At 39.6% G+C, this 22,194-nt stretch overlaps 1 protein-coding gene across 1 annotated transcript in view; it reads right to left on the bottom strand.

Annotated features, from left to right (window-relative positions):
* The window catches only part of SNX9 (sorting nexin 9), a 290,347-nt gene that overhangs the window by 30,440 nt on the left and 237,713 nt on the right, over positions 1 to 22,194 (bottom strand). Inside the window, exons 10-14 of the mRNA XM_011976425.1 lie at positions 20,501 to 20,626; positions 20,268 to 20,385; positions 8,712 to 8,842; positions 3,178 to 3,281; positions 1,852 to 1,955 (exon numbers count right to left, since the gene is read on the bottom strand). Coding sequence (XP_011831815.1) covers positions 1,852 to 1,955; positions 3,178 to 3,281; positions 8,712 to 8,842; positions 20,268 to 20,385; positions 20,501 to 20,626 — 583 coding nt within the window. The remainder of the gene's footprint in view (positions 1 to 1,851; positions 1,956 to 3,177; positions 3,282 to 8,711; positions 8,843 to 20,267; positions 20,386 to 20,500; positions 20,627 to 22,194) is intronic.

Genomic DNA, 22,194 nt, shown 5'->3' with positions numbered 1-22,194 from the left:
GTATGTGAGTGATGGGGAGCGCCTGGAGATAGAGATGAAGCTTCACTTGCCTCCTGCTGTGCAGTAATGTTCCATGTACCAGCCCATGGCCTGGGGACTGGGGACCTCTGCTTTAGAGAACAATGTCAATTCGCCTTTTGTTCATGAGTCCTCCTCTATGACCAAAGTCTTGACACAGGTTTTGTTTTCTAGATGCTGCATTTGTATACATTATTTTCTCAGGGCTAATTCTATACATTTAGGATATAGCATCATATTTCTTTGCTATGGGAAAGAAACAACTGTTATTCCTGGTGTCTGCCCCTCAAGCACGAACAGCTGGTATGTTACAAGTTGTTCTGTTTATATAATATGTGGATGGTAAAGCGCCACTGGTACTGGTATTGCCGCTAGTAGAGGAAGAGGTAGAGGTAGCATTGGCCAATGGTTGAGGTAAGGCAGGGCCTGGCAAACTTCCTCTGCAAAGTGTCAGATAGTAAATGTTTTAGGCTTTATGGAGCCACAAGTTTCTGTTGAAACTACTCAACTCGACCATTATGACACAAATGTAGCCAAAGACAATAGACAAATAAACGGGCATGGGTGTGTTCCAACAAAACTTTATTTACAAAATAAGTGGCAAGCCAAATTTGGCGCTCAGACCATAGTTTACTGATTTCTGATGTAAGGCTTTGGATTTTCAGATCTGGATCGGATAGTAATACTGGCATTGTCTTTGCTGTGCTATCTTATTAATTCATCTACGAGTCACTCCATATTTAGTTTCCTGCTCTTTAAAATTATTATTGGATTTCAAATTGATTGTTTTCCTTTTTTAGCGTAAAAATATCACCTTTAAAAAAATCATTACAAGAACAGATCCCTTTCCTATGCTGAGCATCAAAGGCCGATATAAAAGTAGGTATATATTACTCATAATTCAAAATATAAAACATTTTTATTTTTTTTAAAACTGAATACAACCAATATTCCTGTACGGTGTTATGAAGTGAAGGCCAGAAAATTCTTAGTGATAGATTAGAAGGCCCTTTTCTCCAGAGGTTAAGACAGCAATAAGGGCAGACCAGATATAAAGGAGAGAAGTCCTAGGACTCTAAGGGAGTCAAAGACATCTGCGCATTGGAGAGCAGTGCGATCCCAGCATTTCAGGGCCTGATAAGTCATTCTGCAGCCTCTGAGCCTGTGGGTGTAACAGGGCAGCAGCCCGCAGCATTAGCCCCACAGCTGGATACGTGACTGTTTATCTATCCTGGGCCATGTGTGGCGACAGAGCTGCACAGTTCTGGGGAATACAGGAAAAACCTTCAGCAGAATGAAAGCCTACAAACCAAAGAGAAGGAGGGAGGCAGGAAGTTCTTAGGGACACGGCAGAGTGGGCAGAAAGCCGTGACTGACAGTGACACTCTCCCCTCAGCAGTGCTTCTGCTCTGACATATTTTTACTACTAACTATACTGGTTTTTCTAAACACTATGGCTTTAGTCAAATATACAACATCTTACCAAATGGATGAAGATTAAAAAACAAAATCATGAGACTAAGAATAACTACAAGCACTCTCAAAACATGCAAAAATGATTAATTTTCCAAAGATTATAAAGCCCCAAATTACTGGAACTAATTAAGTGAACATGGCGCTCCATATGAGATTTCTTAACCTGGCTTTGTTAGTCAATTTTCTGTGGTTTAACTCGGGTGAAGTGAGATTAAACAGAATCACAGGAGTGACATTACTGCTGCCCACCAAATACACTTCTGTTTGAGGCAGCAGGTTCCCTTCTATGATAAGGGACATAAAACTGAGCCTGCATCACCCTCTACGAGCCCAGTGCGCTGTAAGGAGTGGACTTACGCCCCGTGCAGCGCTTCCAGTGCTCCTGCCCCACCGTCAGCAGCTCCTTCACGCCGTCATCCATGGCCTTGGTGAACTTCCCCACAGCCTCACACTTCTGCTCTCTGTGGGCGAAGGCAGCCGTCAGTCACATAAGCAGGAGGAACAGCACTGCTGTGGGGACACTCAGGCCAAACGTACCCACAGGCACTTGTTTCCTTGCACGATAACAACTCCCCTTTCACTACGTTAGCCTTAAATACAGGCTTGATGCAGACATTTAAAGAACTACGTAAAAAGCGGTGATTTATATTTTAACTTTGCTTCCTTTCTGCCTCTACAATTCTTTGTGAATTTTAAAATTATTCTAAAGTAAATAAAATAATTTATTGACTATCTTATTTAGGAAAATTCCAATCACTGGGGGGACCATCAAATCTATAAAAGAATAATAGGGGTTGCTAATGCTAACTGGCCATTCATTCCAAGTACTCAGTGAAACACAGACAATAACCTGGATACACAATCACCTAAGTGACCTGAAAGATACCAGTTCTTTCTAAGGATGTCAAAAGTGTATTTGCCAGCCTAAAAAGATCACAATATACTGTTAGATGAAAAAAGCAGATTATAAAACAAAGTGTCTAGTGTGAGGTCATTTTTGTTTAAACAACCTTTCCTATAATTACATATGTACAGAGGAGGATTTGGGAGACTAAACACTAACATATTAACACCGATTTTCTCTCTGGGTGGTTGAAGGGTTAGGTGTATGTGTGTGTGTGTGTGTTTCTTGTCTATACTTTCGGTAACACATACACAATAATTTTACGATAAAAAAGCTTTTTAAAACTAAAAGCCATGCAAATTTCTTATAAGTCCTTAAGAGAAAAGGAACTACTCCAAAGTTTCAACTGACTTTGTACTTTAAAAACTAAATGATTAAAATCAACAGATTAAAAAAATATACAGAAAAAGCAGGTTAGAGACTGCTTCCTCAAGGCAATGTTCAAAGAGGTTTGCTGTCTGAATATTGCGTGGGTTTTAGGTGGCTCCGTGCCGCCTGGTTTCATCACACTATTGGAAACAGCTACTCAACACCGTGTCAACTATGAAATCACCGGCTTCAAGGTAAAAGAAAGATTTTAGTCTGATGTTGCAGTTATAAAGACAGTACTTCTACATACAAATGATGTTTCCCTTGTCATTGGACTACAAATCCCGCTCATTTCATAAAACTCTAGTCTGACAATTTGAGTTTCGGCTGCAGCTACTCTGGCTGAGGCCTGAAGGCCAGAGGAGGAGGGTGCAGAGTGAGAAGAAAGAAAACCTGGCAGCGTCTCTCACATTTCTACTAAGTCCAAGTCAGGTGCCTCTGGTTCCATGGTGGAAAATATCATGACTCCCGCCAGCTCATCTTTCTCAGCCTTCCTCTTTCCAGTTTTCCATTCCTGTAAATGAGAACGCTGTAAGGTTCAAGTGGAGAGCACAAACTGGTCTTCAAAATTCCCAAACAGGACCAGCTCATTGATCACCTTTATCTTTCTAATTTTCAGCAAGCAGCTCCCACTCTATCTCCCTCCTCACCATGGACCAAATACCTTTATATCCCAAATGTAATCTCAGGGCATGAACAGTGTCATTCCACAGAATGGACCTAAAGGGACCAAGTCTTTTGAGAATGAACCGATTCAGCCATGTTTCCTTTCCAACGGCTACCTACATAAACACAGCAAAAAGAAACACCCTATATACATATATATATATATTTTTTTTTTTGAGACAGTCTCACTTTGCCTTCTAGGCTGGAGTACAGTGGCGTGATCTCAGCTGACTGTAGCCTTGAACTTCCAGGTTCACGTGATCCTCCCACCTCAGCCCCCCAGGTAGCTGGGACTTAAGGCGCACGCCACCACGCCTGGCTAATTTTTGTATTTTTTGTAGAGATGGGGTTTCACCATGTTAGTCAGGCTGGTCCCGAACTCCTGGGCTCAAGCAATATGCCCACCTCGGCCCCTGCAAGGTTCTGGGATTCCAGGCATAAGCCACTGTGCTCAGCCCACCCTATGCATTCTGACCAAGTGCCTCAAATGTTTAGGTTAACTGATTTCTAAAAAGGTAAATGCTTTTCTAAAATATAACACAGAAACCAGTATTATGAGGTTTTTTTTTTTTAAAAAAAAAAACATATTAAGATGTACACACAGAGTACCCCAAAGCAAAAATATCCAGTGCAATGAATGTCACAAAGTGAATATTTGCGTAACGACCAACTAGGCCAGGAAGGAGCAAAGAGCTTCCATTCCAAAAGCACCCCTGCATTGTCCTTTCCCCAAGCACTGCTACCTCTTCCCTCTCCCACAAAGGTAACCAGTAATCTCTCTCTTATGGTTTTCATTTCCTTGCTTTTCCGCTATGGTTTGAATGTGTTCCCTCCAAACTTCATGTTTTGAAACTTAATAGCCAACGTGATAATATTAAGAGGGGGGGCCTTTAAGAAGTGATTAGGTCATGAGGGCCTCCCCACTTGTGGATGAGATTAGCGTCCTGATAAAAGAGTTTGTCCCTTTTTGTTTTTCCACCTTCCACCATGTGGGGACTCAGCATTTCTCCCTTTTGGAGGATGCAGCCCTCACCACACATCAAATGCTGGTGCCTTGATCTTTGACTTCCAGCCTCTGTAACTGTGAGAAATAAATTTCTGTTGTATATAAATTATCCAGTCTCAGGTACTTTGTTACAGCAGCACAAATGGACTTTGTTTAGACGCACCTAAGCATGCATCCTACCCTGTCCTGCTAGTTTTTCAAGCTAGCAAAGAACCCTATAAATGCGTTCTTTGGTGTCTGGCTTTTTTTGCTCGATCTTGGCTAGGAACTACAGTCACAATTTTGTGTAGAACTATAGTTCATTCATTTCATTGCTGTATAACATTCTACTGTATGAATAATCCCCAATTTATTTATCTATTCTACTACTGGTAGCCACCCTTATCAAGTTATGAATGAAGCTGTTACGTACATGTCTCCTGGTGTCTGTGTGCATGCATTTCTATATTCAGTACGTGCCCAGGAGTGGAAATGCCAGGTCATATGAGAGGGTTCAACTTTAGTAAATGCCAAACTTTTCCAAATTGGTCTTACCAACTTTCCCCCAACAGGCTATGAGTCCCAATGGCATCTCACCTCACCAAGATGACACGTGGTATGGTTAGTTTTAGCCACTCTGGCAAGTGTGTAGCGGTATCTTGCTGTGGTTTTAATTTGTATTTATTAATTGCTAATGAGATTAGGTCCTTTTCTATACATCTGTTGTTGATTCAGATACCTTATTTTATGAAGTACATGATCAAATCTCCTATTTTTCCACTGGGCTTACTGATGTTTTCATATATTCTAAAATCTAGCCCTTCATTGCTTATATATACGTGCAAGTATCTTCTACCCAGTAGCTTTTCGCTTGTCATAGCTCTGCTGAACAAAGAAGTTCTAATGTAGTCTGATTTATCCACATCTTTCTGCAGAGTCTTCTTCATGTCATATTTCAGAAATTCTTCCCTGCTTGCTAGGATACGAAGATGTCCCACGTTATCTTCTGTAAGCATTACTATGTTGCTTTTCACATTTAGACTGCGAGCCACATGGAATTTATTTTCAAGAAAACTATATACAATGAAAACTTTCAAACATATACAAAAGAAGAAAAGTATAATAACCCCCTCAGGTTCAGCTTCAATAATTACCAACACTTTGCCAATCTTTTTTTAACTATCATTACTTTAGTATGAGATACAGAAGTCATTTACGTGATGAAGCTTTCAGAACCGTGGTGGCACGGGCAGCCTCATGTGATGCCATTTCAGTAGGGATTTACTTCGGCTTACACACTTTCTAAGAATGGCACCGCCTCTAAATAAGAAATGACCCTTGTCTAGAACTACTCGGTGCCTCCATATTCTGGGAAAACTTTAACTTTCACGCTAACTGGTTAAATCTTTCCACCCGCACCTTTAAGGTCTGATCCAATAGCTACTACTGTTGCTTGCAATACTTTTGAGATTTTTCTGGAAGTATAATGACTCCTTTGGCTACAGTTCTGGGTGCTTTCCTTTCAACCAATACTCAAAGACTGAAAGAAACTTTCCAAGTGCCTGTTTGCTGTGACTCCACAGGAGACCCACAGCTCCACCTTCAGCACAAGTGGCCAAGGGAAAAGTTGCCCAGGCACCACTGCTCCCCAGGAGGTGCCAATCTTGTTTCATAGGTACTCTCCTTCATTCTACCTGTGGGATTTTTTTTTCTTACTTTAAAGCTAATTTCAAATACAATACATACATATATACATATTTGAGACAGAGTTTTGCTCTGTCGCCCAGGCTGGAGTGCAGTGGCACAATCTTGGCTCACTGCAACCTTCACCCCGGGGTTCAAATGATTCTCTTGCTTCGGCCTCCCAAGTAGCTGGGATTACAGCTGTGCGCCACCACACCTGGTGAATTTTTGTATTTTTAGTAGAGACAGGGTTTTGCCATATTGGCCAGGCTGGTCTTGAATTCCTGACCTCAAGTGATCCACCACACCCAGCCTGGGACATATTTTAAAAACATAACAATATCAATAACAACCCTAATAAACTGCAGACTGTAGTGAGGTAGCGAGCACATTTCATTTCCCTGCAGTGTGCCATCCAACTGACCCAGCACCGGCTACTGAAAAGACTGTCCTTTCCCTACTATGCTCAGTGCCATGTTTCTCAGAGATCAAGTGTCTATTCTGCTCTACTGGTTGGTTTGTCTAGCCTTATGCCAAGTCATGCTTTTAAACTTTTTTAGCTTCACAATGAGTTCTGATACGCAATAAAGTCCTCCTCCTAGTTCATTCTTTTCCAAGAGAATCCTGGCAATTCTTGGCATTTTGATTTTCTACATATGACGTCCTTACTGTTTTCAGCCCATGAGACACAGTATTATTAGAAAACTTATTTCCATTATTTTTCTCAATAATGTTTCATAGTTTTCTATGTAGATTTTTTTGTACATTTTCTTGTATTTATTCCTGGATATTTGATACTTTTGATGTTATTGTAAATGAGGTTTTTTTTTTTTAGATTTTCGATTTCTGTTTTTTGCTGATAAATATGCAATGTCTTGTATCCAGCTACCTTACTAACCACTTATTTCTAATAATGTATCTATAGATTCTTTGGGGGTTTCTGTGTCTACCATTTATTTACATGAGCTGCTACTTACCACAGCATCATAGTTTCTATGTAGTTCCACACTGTCATTTAGCAAGCGAGGAAATTCTGGCCCAAAGGGATTAAATACCTTCACTAAGATCACAGAAGCAGTTAGAAGTAGCGCTAAGACCAGAACTCAAGTGCCCTGACTCCAAGTTCTTTCTTTTTTCTCTTATACCACTTTTATGACAAGCTGATCCCTCTTTGAAAGTGGCAGTCATTTAAAACAACACAACACAACTGATGTCTAGGATTTATTAAACTCCACCATGCATAAAACACGGCCTTCAGAAGTGCCTTCTAAATCAAATCCTTGGAAAATCTATCAAATAAGCTCTTGTTAAAGTCTTGTGGGCACCAGGAAGGCAACAAACTTGGAGGAGGTTCCCTGTAGTTTCTATAACTACAAAGTAACCAAAACAGTTACTGAATTCAAAGAACTTAGTTTCACTACTATACAGCTACATGACACACACAGTGTGACGGAGTACCCTGTCTCACCATAAATATATACAAATTCCTAAGACATGGTGAAGAGACCCGTGATATATACAAATTCACAAAGACATGGTGAAGCATCTCCATGTTGTCTCATTCCCAAGCTGGTGACATATAACATATCACATGAGCTGGTCAATTCTAGAAATAGTCAATAACTGAAAATAAGGCCCAAATATGTATGTTAAGCGTATGCATACACGTGTAAACATACACTGATAGAGCCCTAATATTTAAGACTTACTATTTGTTCACTTCAACAAGTGAAAAGTACTAAAAAGAAGTTTAGCAAGTCAACCTCTCAAAGTTCCAAGAGGGTATATGATATTCTATTATTTGATTAGAGACAAAAATAGCTTCATAATTTATTTCCCAGGCTGATAATGTATTTAGCATCTGCTGTGGCTTCTAGGCCAACTCCTGCTTTTATTCTTTAGGGTGCTTTCTAAGATATGCAGTATTTGTTGAGACAAATTGTGGAGGAAACATCTTTAGGGAATAAAATGATACAATAAGGAGTACAGTAAATGCTTACTGAGAGAGAAAACTATTTCCAAAGCAGACAATTTTGAGATGTCAGGCAGCCAACTTTTCCTTGACTTTAATGAAGAACAGATGACCACTGGCAGACTAACTGGTCACAGGGGCAGGCAGACAGAGGCCAGCATTGACTTTGGACTCACCATTACAGTGATGAAAATGGCCTGGCTCTGAGAAGAGCAGCTCATGTCTGCCTCTCCCTTTCCTGTCATTATGCTGTTACATCGTAAGGGCAATGTGATCAGGAAAATCAGTCACCCCACTCCCCTCACTTCATGCTGATAATACCTTCAGAGTTTGGGGCCTAGCCTCCTATTTTTAAAACATCTAGGGAAAAACTGCTGACGCCATTACATCCTTCACCCTGCCCCTGCCCACCCTGAGCCAACCCACTCCCAGCGTAGGGGAAGCCCTTCTGGCAGGCAGCTCGTCACTCATCGTGACACATTTCCTACAGTGGGGATTTAGGTTTCTGTCCCCTCACTGTCGCTGGAGGAAGTGAGAAATAAATAACCAACATAATTTTAACTCCTTTCAGAAATAAGTTTGGTGTGAATGAGACAACTCTCAATATCCTCTGATGCCATAATAATACAACGTCCTACCTTCTCATCTCGGAAATTTAGGAACTGCTGGAAAACTTCACTTTCAGAGATTACTGGATGGCGACACATCCTGGTCATCCAGGCCTGAAGTCTCTCCATGCGCATTTTGATAAATTCCTCTTCAAAGCGGCCTGCAAGCGACACACAAAGAATGACATGCAACTTTGTCTAAAATGAATTACTGTTACCATACAGTAACTGAAAAACCATTTCTATGGCTACTGGCTACTTGGTAGAAAGTTATTTAGCAAAAGGTAAACCCTGGTGATTTTTCACTAATCTAAAATACAAGCAACACAATGAACGCTCAAAGACGCACAGGTAAGATGCAACAGACTTCAGTTTTTAAGAATATAATTCCAATTTAACATATCTACAAACCCTTTAATTGGGACAAGAACAATAACAACCTCAAAGTGCTATTTTCTTCAATTATCCTTAAAGTACTAAAAAAAAAAAAATGAAATCTTATCTCAACATGAAAACCTGTCTTTTTCCTACAAGCGAACAGGCCAGTTTCTTTGTGGCCACAGGAAGTCCTATAGGCAAGAAAGGAGTGATAAGCGGAATTTAATGTCATTCTCACAAATGACATGACATTTTCATATTATAAAAATGTGTCCAAATGCAATATAAATTACATACATACAAGTTTAAATTTATCACTATGAAAAGTAACCCAATGCTGTAGCTTTTTTCCTCCATGTATTTTAAATTACTTAAACTGAAATACCAAAGGAATTTTTCCATGAATGCAGTAAGGTAAGTTGCTATTCCAGAACTTGTGACCATACTAAAACAGTTTAATGAGTGGTCCTTTCTGTTTTAAGAGTAGAAGGTCAGCTTGACAACGATGGCATAACAAACATCAAGTGAACATTAAGAATGTTTATAAACCTACAAACAAAACTTACTATTAGTTGAAAGGCTTCCAGTGGTAGAAGTTCCAGCTACGGCCTGGAGAGATCAGCTAACCCTACCCCTCAAAAGCAGCTATAAAGCTAGACAACATTGACAAAAACAACCAAATGAGTGCTCTAGAAATCAACAAAAGGCGAATGGCCATCTAAGAAGTGTTTACGCTTGAAGAACTGAACTTTAGGCGACAATGACGGAAATCTGTGGTGTTGGAAGGCTGCTCCTGTCTCTCCCGGACCTGCTGCCTGTGTATCACCCCACAAGTGTTTGACATGGCAGTACCACTAGGGTGGACAGGCTGTGAAGATGGGCAGCTGCAGCTTCTCCGTCAGGGTAAGAGGCTTACTTGAAGTGATGGGAGATGCCCATGTTCAATGGTGGTGTCAGTGGCAGTGACAATCTCAGAGAAAGATGAACAGGAAGGGCCATCAGCCCTGATAGCCAAGGTTGAACCATGCATATTCCAGGCTGAGGCCGTATGCATACACAGTGGAGACCAGAGAAGGTCCAAGCCAGGCACACAATCCTGGTCAACTGTGAGGCTGTACATACAAGTAAAGGAGACACAAAAGGGTCTGGTAGAAAGTAAAAGCTAGGGCAACTTAAAAATGACCTGAGTTTTGAATGAGTTACATCGAGTTACAGTTACATCGACAGAGGACAGAAGCCCCAACTTACTGGCCTGAGGTGGTTGGTTACAACCTCTGTCAATCAATCATAGGCTTACTACCAATCCACACAGACACAGGAGCAAACTCTAGGAAGGCAAATGTAAAATAAACAAATTAACAAACACAGCAATAACTGAACTGCCAGGGAGACAGACTTCAGAGATTTAATCTTAGGCAAGTTACTTAACAAATAAAAAGCAGAAACAACAACCTTCAGGGAGGTAAACTCAGAATCTAGAGTTGCTAAAATATATTCTCAAAAATGTCCAGTTTTCAACAAAAAATTAAGAGATATGCAAAGAAATAGCAAGATATGACCCATACTAGGAAAAAAACAAGCAGTCAATAGACACTATCTCTGAGTATCCTCAGACGTTGAGTTTGGCAGAAAAAAAAACAATGTGGCAGATAAAGCAGATTCTATAAAGATGTTCAAAGAACTAAGGGAAGCCTAAAAAATTAAAGAAAAATATGACAGAGAATCAACACACAGAATTTCAAAAAGGCGACAGAAGTTACCAAAAAAGAATCACTTGGAAATTCTGGAGTTGAAAGTATAGTAATTGAAATTAAAAATTCACTGCAGATAAGGCTCAGCAGAAGATTTAAGGTAGCAGAAGAAAAAAAACACCCAGTGAATTTGAAGATAGGTCAACAGAAGTTAACTAACATGAAGAACACAGAGAAAAAAAAAAGAAACGTAAAATGAACACACTTTAGAATACATCAAGCACACCAAACACTTGTAATGAGAATCCCAGAGGAAGAAGAGAGAGACAAAAAAATATTTGAAGAAATAATGGCAGAAAACTTCTCAAATCTGATGGAAAATGAATCTACATTTCCAAGAAGCTCAACAAACCTCAGTACAGTCTGTATTTGTAGGATAAATACAAAGAGATTCACAACTAGATACGACAGAGTTCAACTACTGAAAGACAAAATCAAAATCTTGAAAGCAGCAAGTGAAAAATGACTGATCATGCACAGCGGTGTGGGCACCTTAAACAGCATTAACAGCTGACTTGCTGTCTGACACAATGTAGCCAGATCAGTACAACTATCCTCTAAAAATAAAGACATACCCAGATAAATAATGAGAGAATTCACTGATAACAGACATGCATTGTAAGAAGTATTAAAAGAAGTCCTTCAGGCTAAAAAGAAATTAGTTAAGATGGTGACTTGAATCTGCAGAGAGAAATAAACAGCACCAGAAATAAAAGGATTTATGTAAAAGACTCTATAGATATATTTTTTCTAATTTGTTTCCTTAGCATCTTTAAAACACAAAAGACTGTAGAAAGCAGTAATTGCCACACTGTATTGTTGGAGTCATAATATATAGATGTAATATATATGAAAATAATAGCATAAATGAGGGAAGTGAATAAAGCTATATAGGATAAAAGTTTCTATATGTTAGTGGCATTAATATTAATTTAAAGTGCACTGTGATGTTAAAAAAGATGCATATTATATCCCGTAGGGCAACCACTAAGAAAATAACTTTAAAAATTTAGTTTAAACAATGAGAGGAATTACAACAATACACTCACTGTAAAATATTTAACACAAGGGAAAGGCAGTAAAGGAGCAAAAAGCAGCAAACACAGAAAACAAATAACAAAATGGCAAATGTGAATCTAACCACGTCAATAATTATACTAAATACAAATGGACGCCTATAGTCCCAGCTACTCGGGAGGCTGAGGCAGGAGAATGGCGTAAACCTGGGAGGCGGAGCTTGCAGTGAGCTAAGATCGGCCACTGCACTCCAGCCTGGGTGACAGAGCGAGACTCCGTGTCAAAAAAAAAAAAAATACAAATGGTCTAAAAACCCCAATCAAAAGCAGATTGTGAGACTTGGTAAAAAAGTAAGATCCAACTATCTTGCCTATAAGAGAAACAGCTTAATTTCAAAGGCACACATATACTGAAAGTAAATGGATGAGAAAAGATATACCATACAAACAGTAACCATAAGACAAATGGAGTGACTATACTAATATTAGACAAGTATGCTTTAACACAGGAAATCTTACTAGAGACAATGGGGGACACCTCATGATAAAAGACTCACTACATCAGGAAGATATTACAAACTGTGTGTCTACTTAACAAGAGAGCCTCAAAATACATAAAACAAAAACTGACAGAATTAAAAGGAGAGAGGGTCCACCAATAAGAATGCTAAATTTCAATACCCGATACTCAATAAATTGACAGAACTAGAAAGAAAATTGGCGAGGATACAGAAACCTGAATAACACTATCAACCCAGTCTGATTGACATGAATGAAATGCTCCACCCAGTTGCTACAGACACATATTCTTTTGAAGCACACATGGAATATTCTCTAGGACAGACCATATGCTAGGCCATAAAATAAATCTGAATAAATGTAAAAGGACTAAAAATCATGCAAAGTATGTTCTCTGAACATAATAAAACTGGAGGTCAAAAGAAAAAAATTTGGGAAATGGCCAAATATTTGGAAATTAAACATAGAGTTGGTTCTCTGTATCCATTGGTTCTGCATAGATGGATTCAACCAACCTCAGATTGCAAATATTTGAGGAAAAAAAAATGTTTCTGTAATGAATATGTATGGACTTTTTTCCTTGTTATTATTCTCAAGACAATACATAGCATTTACATTGTATTAGGTATTATAATTAATGTGCATAGGTTATATGCAAATACTATACCATTTTATATCAGGGACTTGAGCATCCATGGATTTTGTATCTGTGGGAGATTCTGAAACCAATTCCCATGGATACTGAGATACAGGTATATTTCTAAATAACCCATGGATCAATAAGAACTTATGAGAAAAATTAGAAAATGTTTTGACCTGAATGAACATGAAAACTCAATATATTAGACTTTATGGAATGCAGCAAAAGCAATGCTTAGAGGAAAGTTTTTAGCATTTAACGCCTGTGATAGTAGAAATATCTCAAAACAATAATCTAAGTTTCTATGTTAAGAAACTAGGAAAATAATAAATCAAACTCAAACCAAGCTGATGGAGAGAAATGATAAAAGAGCAGAAAACAATACAATAGAAAAGAGAAAAATAAAAATCAATAAAACCAAAGAAAAGAGAGAGATGACAATGATCAAAATCAGAAATGAAGGAGTATATATCATTACAGACCTAACATCTTTAAAAGTACAAAGAGATACTAAGAGCAACTCTAAAACTATACCCAACAACTTATATGAAATAAATAAATTCCCTTAAAGACCCAAGCTACCAAAGCTCACTAAAGAAGAGACAGCCTGAATAGTCCTATACCTATTAAGGAAATTAAATTCATAGTTAAAGCCTTCCCACAAAGAACACTCCAGGTCCAGATGATTTCAGTGGTGAATTCTATCAAACATGTATAGAACAATATCAATTCTATATAATCTCTTCCAGAATATAAAAAAGGAGGGAATAGTTCCAAACTCATCCTATAAGACTAGCATTGCCCTGATACTAAAACGAGACAAAGAAAATTACAAGAAAACTATAGATCAATAACCATCGTGAACCAAATCCTCAACCAAATATTATTAGCAAATTTAATCCAGTAATACATAAGAAGAATGTGTCACCATCAAGTGCATGTAAGGCTGGTTCAGCAGTGGAAAGCTGATGAATGTGATTTACTGTATTAATAGCAGAAGAAAAGCCATACAATCACTCGATGGGTACACAAAATACATGGGACAAAATTCAGCATCTATTCATGAACAAAAACTTTCAGCAACCTAGAAATAGAAGGGAAATTCCTTAACTTGATAAAAGCACATCTAACAAAAAACCTACAGCTAATACATACTTAATGGTGAAAGACTGAATGCTCTGCCCCTAAGATAAGGAATAAGCCAAAGATGATTGTTCTCACTATTTCTATTCAACAGCATACAGGGAGTCCTAGCAAGTGCAATAAGGCGAAAACAGAAATAGAAGGCCCATGGATTGGGAAAGATGAAATCAAACTCTCTATTCCAAGCTGACATGACTGTCTACATTAAAAAAGAAAAGAGAAAAAAACCAAAGCATCCATACCCACAAAAAAGCTCCTGGAACTACTGAGTGAGTTTAGCAAGGCCACAGATAAAAGGTGCATATAAAAAAATCAATTGTATCTCTATATGCAATACATAACTAGAAAACAAATAGTACCATTTACAATACAACTCTCCAATGAAATTCTTACACATAAATTTTTTTTTTTTTTTTTTTGAGACAAAGTCTAACTCTGTCACCCAGGCTGGAATGCAGTGCCGTGATCCCGGCTCACTGCAACCTCCACCTCCCGGATTCAAGCGATTCTCCTGCCTCAGCCTCCTGAGTAGCTGGGACTACAGGTGCACACCACCACGCCTGGCTAATTTTTTTTTTCCAGTAGAGATGGGGTTTCACCACGTTGGCCAGGTTGGTCTCAAACTCCTGACCTCAGGTGATCCACCCGCCTCAGCCTCCCAAAGTGCTGAGATTACAGCTGTGAGCCACCATGCCTGGCCTGAAATTCTTACATATAAATCTAACAAAATATATGCAGAATCTGTATGTTGAAGACTCCAAAACCCTAATGAAAATAAAATATGATATATGAAAATAATATATGGAGAAGATGAGATATCAAGATGTGAAAATTGTTCCATAGAATCAATGCGGTTCCAATAAAAATTCCAGCATGATTATAAATATCTACAAACTGACATTTAAATTTACAAGCAAAGAAAAAGAAAAAGAATAGCCAAAACAGTGTTGTAAAGGAACCAAGTTGGAGGATTCACGCTACCTGATTTAAAGACTTACCATAAAGCTACACAAGTCAAGACAGTGCAGAACTGGAGAAAGGGATGGACACATAAATCAATGGAACAGAACAGAATCCAGAAATAAACCCACAAATACAATCAACTGATTTTTTTCTTTTACAAACATCATTCTAATAAATGTAAAACAGATCTGTCTTTCCAAAAGATGGTGTGAGACCCACTGAATATCCTGATGAAAAAAAAAAAAAAATGCACTACCTCTACCGCACTGCACACCTTATATAAAAATAACCTCAAAATGTATCAAAGACCTAAATGAAAAGCCTAAAACTACAAAACCTTTAGAAGAAAATGTTGTGAATTGATCTTAGCCATGACACCTCAAGCACAGTCCATGAAAGAAAAAACTGATACAGTGAACTTCATTAAAGTTAAAAGCCTTTGTTATGCAAAAGACACTGTTAAGAAAATAATAAGGCTAGTGTGGTAGCTCCTGCCTCTAATCCCAACACTTTGGGAGGCTGAAGTGGGTGGATCGCTTGAGCTCAGGACTTCGAGACCAGCCTACGCAACAGGGTGAAAACCCTGTCTCTACCAAAAATACAAAAAATTCACAAGAAGTGTTGATGAGAGCCTGCAGTCCCCTAGTTACTCAGGAGGCTGAGGCTGGAAGACTGCTTGAGCCCGGGAGGTCAAGGTCAAGGTTGTAGTGAGCTGAGATGGTTGACGTTGCATTCCAGCCTGGGCGACCAGAGTGAGACCCTGTCTTCAAAAAAAAAAAAAAAAAAAAAAAAAGAAAGAAAAAGAAAATGACAAGCCAAGCCACAGCTGCGACAAGTTATTTGCAAATCACTTATCTAACAAAGAACTTGTTTCTAGAATATATACATATTTTTAAAAATCTCAGGATTCAACAACAAGAAAACAGACTGATACAAAACGAGCACAAGATGTGAACAGACGCTTCAGCACTGAAGACCTACAGATGGGAAATAAGCACATGAAGAGATGCTCGGCCCCACTCGCCATTAGGAAATGCAAATCAAAACCACGCTGAGATCCCACTGCATACCTATCGGACTGGTTAAAATGAGGAAAACCGAACACTATCAAGTGCAGGTAGGGATGTGGAACTACTGATACTCTCATATATTGCTGGTGAGGATTCCAAAATGGTATAGCCTCTTTGAAAAACAGTCGGGCAATTTCTTAAACATTAAACATATACTTGCCAAATGACCCAGTCATTTTACTCTTATTTACCCAAGAGGAATGAAAACTTATATTCATGCAAAAACCTGTTTGCAAATGTTTATGGCAGCTTTATTCATAATTGCCAAAAGCTGGAAACCCAAATGTCCTTCAATGAGTGAATGGGTAAACAAGCTATGGTATATCTAAACACTGGAATACTACTGGCCTCAAAAGGAACAAACTACTGACACAACAAAATGAATGAATTGCAAATGCGTTATGCTAAATGAAAGCAGTCAGACTCGAAAGACTATACACTGCATGCTTCCATTTATAATGACATTCTAGAAAACACAAAATTATGAACATAAAGAACACATCAGCTGTTGCCATGGTTAGGACTAGGGGGATGGGCAGCACGAGGGAACCTGGGGAGGTGACGGAGCTGTTCTGTATCACGAAATCTAGTGGTGGTTGCAAGACTGCAGTGGTAGCTGTCAAAACTCAGAACTCTACACCAAAAAGAATGAATTTACTGAACCTAAGTTTAAAAGTAAAATTTAAAAAATGAAACCTGAACTTCCCTTTAGAAACTACGAGTAAAAGTCAGGCAATGGTGGTGTGCACCTATAATCCCAGCTACTTGGGAGGCTGAGGTGGGAGGATCACTTGAGTCCAGGAGGTCAAGGCTGCAGTGAGCTATGACTGTGCCACTGCACTCCAGGCTGGGTAACAGAGCAAGACCCTGTCTCCAAAAATAAATAAATAATAGATAGTATTATGCGCCTATATATCAAAAACCTTTATTACCTAAAAAGTGGACTTGAACAGAACAATGAGTCTAGACACTGTCAGTGTACTACAGCATTGCAAACTTTGCATTTACTAGCAGTAGATTAAGCAGAAGCAAAGCCTTGTAACTTGGAAAAACGATAATCCACCTCCTGGCCAGAAAGCCAGCCTGGACCTGGGATACGATGAACCTCCCATTACGGCCAGGTGAGTTATACCCAGAGTTCATTATCCAATCATTGGTTGAAATTCAGAGATTCTTATTTTATTGAAAAATTATTCTTGCGAAAATTTTTCTGACACAGCTGGTTTCTCTTTAAGCTTATGACTTCAGATGTTATTTTACGTTTGGTAGAATTTTCAGACCAAGTTGCAAAGAATTAGAAAGAAGGAGGAACTTTTATTTCTCTGTTTTCCATGAACCTTACTAAGGTTTTCAATAAGTATATGAATATATCAGTTTGGTCCCAGGAGTAAAACCATATTCATTCAATATTATTTCCATAAAAAAATCTCTAAACAAATACAGAAATGTTAACTGTACACTTTTTCATGGATTAATTATCGAGTCCACAGGAATATCACAGCATCACCTACTAAGCATTCCTTTTTCTTTTCTTCTGTAGTTAAGTGAGAGGAGCGCTCTCATATAATAATGATCTATGGGCATCCCAGGCAGGAGGCAAACAAGTGAGAGGGGGGAAATAGAGCCCTTCTGTGCTGTTTGGCTTCCTTGGCTCATATCCCAGTTAGTGAATCAAAGCTCAACTTTCTTCACACCGAGGGGCTGCTGCTTGCTTGCTTTTCTATGACATTCCCCTCCCTGGCTGCACGCCTGAACTTATTTTTTTTAAACAAATCTTAGTATGGAAGGAGAACCATGACTCTCTGAAGCTTTACAAGAGTACTGAATTATCCGATTCAGAATAAACAATGTATTACAATCTAAAAGATATGAGAATTTCTTACAAGCCTGAAACAGGCCATTAACCCATGTATTTAAACACCACGGAGCACACGCTGTGCTAACCAAGTTGATAAAGGACAGTACAAAATTCAAGGAAATAGACTATAATTTTAAATGGCAGAACTGAAGTTTTCATGGAAAGAAATCTGTATTTTTAAAGAGAAAGCTGTGATTGAAAGCAATAAGGATGACAAAAAGGAGGTACAGGGAGTATCTGAACTGGGTTAAAAGTAGGGGTGCGGTCAGTGCCTCTGGGCGGAAGGCAGCAGCAGCCCGGCCCTCTGGCTGTCACTCCACGGCCCCAGCATCACGAGGCACCACTCAAGTGTCACCCAGGGGACTGTGGGGATGTGTTTATCTACCCAGCAGTGCAGCCCCATTTTCAATTTTCCTATGACAATTTGAAATTTTTGAAATGTTTTCCAAAAAATTCAAAATCAAAACTTTTAAAACAAAACTTTCCATCTCCACAAAACACTTCAGGGAAAAACAAACATAAAACAAAGTAAAATATAAAGTAATGTTTTAAGGAGAATAATTTACTCATTGTATGAATACTAATTCTAGGGGAAGATTTAGTCAGTCCACATCTTAACATAAACAGAGTAAGCTGTGGGATCAGGTTCACATTCCTTTTTCGACAATAGAGAGGGGAACCTGTTTAATGTTTGGATTTCCATTTCCTCATAGATAAAGTGAAGATGAAAATGACTATCTGTGAGGACAGATGAGAGGCACTCGGGAAGTGTCCAGGCAGGCACACGTGGGACTCCACGGGGATGCTGACATGTCTCCATCTGGCACTGCCACCTGGCTGTGAAGAGTCGCAGGCCCTCTCTGAACTGTTTGACTCTTGCGAGTGCAGTGAGAATTCCACCGCCTCTGGTCTTCCCTGACCTTTGGGAAAGAACCCTTCCTTCACCCCTCCATGTTGCTTCTCCCTGGGTTCAGGTGAGCCTCTCGGCGTCTCCTTCACATCTCTTTCAGGCCTCCTGGCTCTGACCTTTGAAGACCTCCTCTCACTCCCAATCCACTCCTTTCTGTTTTCGCTAGTTCATGTATATGAACATTTTCTAGCAATACACTAAACTCTGCCTAATCTTTAAGTCCATTTCTTCACAAACTTTATTTATTTATTTATTTATTTATTGAGACAGAGTCTCGCTCTGTCGCCTGGGCTGGAGTGCAGTGGTGCGATCTCAGCTCATCGCAACCTCTGCCTCCTGGGTTTATGCCATTCTCCTGCCTCAGCCTCCCCAGGAGCTGGGACTACAGGCGTCTACCACCTCACCCGGCTAATTTTTTAGTAGAAACGGGGTTTCACCGTGTTAGCCAGGATGGTCTCCATCTCCTGACCTCGTGATTCGCCCGCCTCGGCCTCCCAAAGTGCTGGGATTACAAGCGCGAGCCACTGTGCCCGGCCCACAACCTTTATTTTGACACACACATGCTGAGTCCCTGAGTGCCTACACAGAGTAGCAAAGTCTATGCTAGGCTGGAGATTAAAAACAAAAACCATTCCCAGACACAAAAACAAACCTTTCTACCTGCATACTTACAAGGTGCTCTAGTAACACCATGGGTTATTTACCAAGATATTCTTCGGGGTGGGGGAGAGGAGGGAATGTGGCACTTAAAAAACAAGAGAAGGCAGAAGGTAGTAATCAAAATAAATAGAAAATGGCACTTTTAAAAAACAAGAAAAGGGAGAGGGCAATAATCAAAGCAAGCAGAAAACCGGGCAGCTTCTTCCTTCGTTAACACTTAGCAGTTCTGTGGCTTCTCCGTCCAGTGCTCATTCATCTAATGAAATAACGCAGCTCATCTGCATAACCTGTTTGCATCATGTGGGTCATACGTTTTTATTTCCATTTTAGGCTATCTGAATCATTTCTATTTTTTCAGGTGTCATTTTTCACATATTTTAAATGTACACATTTCTTTTGTAGAAAGAGTACAGCAATGAAGGCAATGACTCTGCTGGAATTCAACACACATACCAAGACCAGTGATTTGTACATTAAACGTTCTTGTTAGATGTTTAGGCAACTTCCAGATATATGTACAACATGCTATGGTTCTCTCTTCATAGCTGTATTTACTGTTCCCAACTCCTGCTTCCTGCTGCTCTACAGGATGGAAAACGCCATCACTGACTTGTAGGAGGATAATCTGACTTGAGTCTTTTTATTTGTCATGCTGGGTTTAGCATTAAACACACTCACCTGTGACTTGCTTGTCTGGAAGAGAAGGGATTGGAATGGCTGACCCAAACTTAACCAGGAGACGCTCATATAACCAGTCAAAGTGCTTATACCTGTGGTTTACAGATCGATTAGTGTTCTACAAAATAAGCGGAAGAGAAAAGGTTACCAATGCCAACTCTAGAAAATGAAGAAAAAAGCAAGCTGCGATCAGTGATCCACACGATTCTGCTTTTGATAACGTGGATACTTACAGTGGGTGTTAGCTGATATTCAATGTAGCTCTTCAGACCATACATTTTGGAGCCTTTCCTGGGATCTGCTACCACACAGTCAAATGTAGAGGTAGGATAAACCCACATTGGGCCATAATCTCCAACCTATGCAATGTACCAGAAATAAGTAATTTTGTTACATGGAAAAATAATAAATATAATTGATGTGAGTCAGCAAGTCATTCTTTTCAGAATGAGAAGTCCTTTGGAGGGTCATTCTTGTTCCTCTTTGAAAGGTACATATATGGTTCAATGGTTTCTGTTCCTGTTAGATACTATGTTTAAAGAACGCACCTGTGGGAAACCCTTCTGCTCCCATGTGGGTAGCTCAGCCCACGGAGAGGAGACACCAGCTTCCCTCTCCTGAGGAGAGTGCCGGTTACAAAACAATGTTTCTTTATAGTCTAGCTGTCTCAAGCTACATGTGATGAAGGACTAGTTTTTACAAATTTCCAATAATAGTTTGGTGAAATATAACATCATACATTTTGATTTTTCAACAATACCAAATTGTCCTCAAGTTTTCTAAATATTCTCATGCTCCATACCAATCTCATGGTGGATCAGGAACAAGCAGTTTTCAGATGGGCCACTGGTCTGTGGACCATACTTTGAGTAGCATTGCTGTGGGTCAGAGAAGCGATTAGTCAGATTGGCCAGAGATGATGGCCAGTTTTACTACTAGTGGCAGGGTGGGGGGAGGGGGAGGTACTATGTCTTAAAAGCAAGAACCAGGCTTGCTGTTTTTCCGTGGGCTGCTGTGCCTAAGCACAGTGGGCTGGCTCACTTCCAACCCCCCAGGTATCACGTCCACCTGGGCAAGGCTTGCCCGAAGAGGGTAGGCCTCCATTCCTTTCCCACTGGCCTTCTCTTCTATCTGTGACTAGGGGCACAAGTTCACAAATTCAGGCGAGGCTTACACTAGCTCACTGGGGTTTTAGCTGTGGTGGGAGGTGAGGAAGGGAAATCAGCTAAGTTCTATGTGGGGGTGTAGAGACCACGTGTGTAAGTTTTGAGCCTGAGAATCATTTCTGCTAGGCATTGCTAGGTGACAATAGGTCTGCTGTCCCAAACCTGGTGTTTTCATCTTATTTAAAACAGCATCCAAGGCCATGGGGGCAGCTGCAGAGGAACCTGGATGCTGGAGCTCATGTACAGGCTCCTGAAATCACTCCCTGAGTCACCAACAGTCTCAAGTTGGTTCTGCCTCATTCATTTCATAAACTTCGACCACAATGACAGACTCCAGAGATTCAGACCGTAGGACAGTACCTCTTATGAAAACACATTGCAGAGCAATAGAAGTCCTTATTATACTGAGAATGTTATCTATCTTCTTGGCTTAACAATGAAAAATAATTGAGTTACAATCCAAGACAAGAATGAAAAGCAAACACACGGACTGTAAAAAGATCCACTGTTCAGGAAGCGGGTTCACTCAGAGATCCATCCAGAGACTCAAGGAGAATGAAATAATTCATGAACAGGTTTTACTCTTGCAGATTTGAAAAAGTACAGTAAGAAAGTAAAAAGAAAGTGAGAAAAATCACACAGATTGCGCTGAAGGAAGAGAGATTTGTTCAGGCTGAGACCTCAGAGAGGCAAGGCCAGACAGACATAAAAAGGAAAAAAAAGTATACCCAGTCCTAGTTGTTTTTTTTTTTTTTTTTTTT

Source organism: Mandrillus leucophaeus, unplaced genomic scaffold (genome assembly GCF_000951045.1).
Source record: "Mandrillus leucophaeus isolate KB7577 unplaced genomic scaffold, Mleu.le_1.0 Scaffold166, whole genome shotgun sequence".
Taxonomy (NCBI): domain Eukaryota; kingdom Metazoa; phylum Chordata; class Mammalia; order Primates; family Cercopithecidae; genus Mandrillus; species Mandrillus leucophaeus.
Note: the sequence above shows the minus strand (reverse complement) of the source record. Positions and strands in the feature narration are given on the sequence as shown.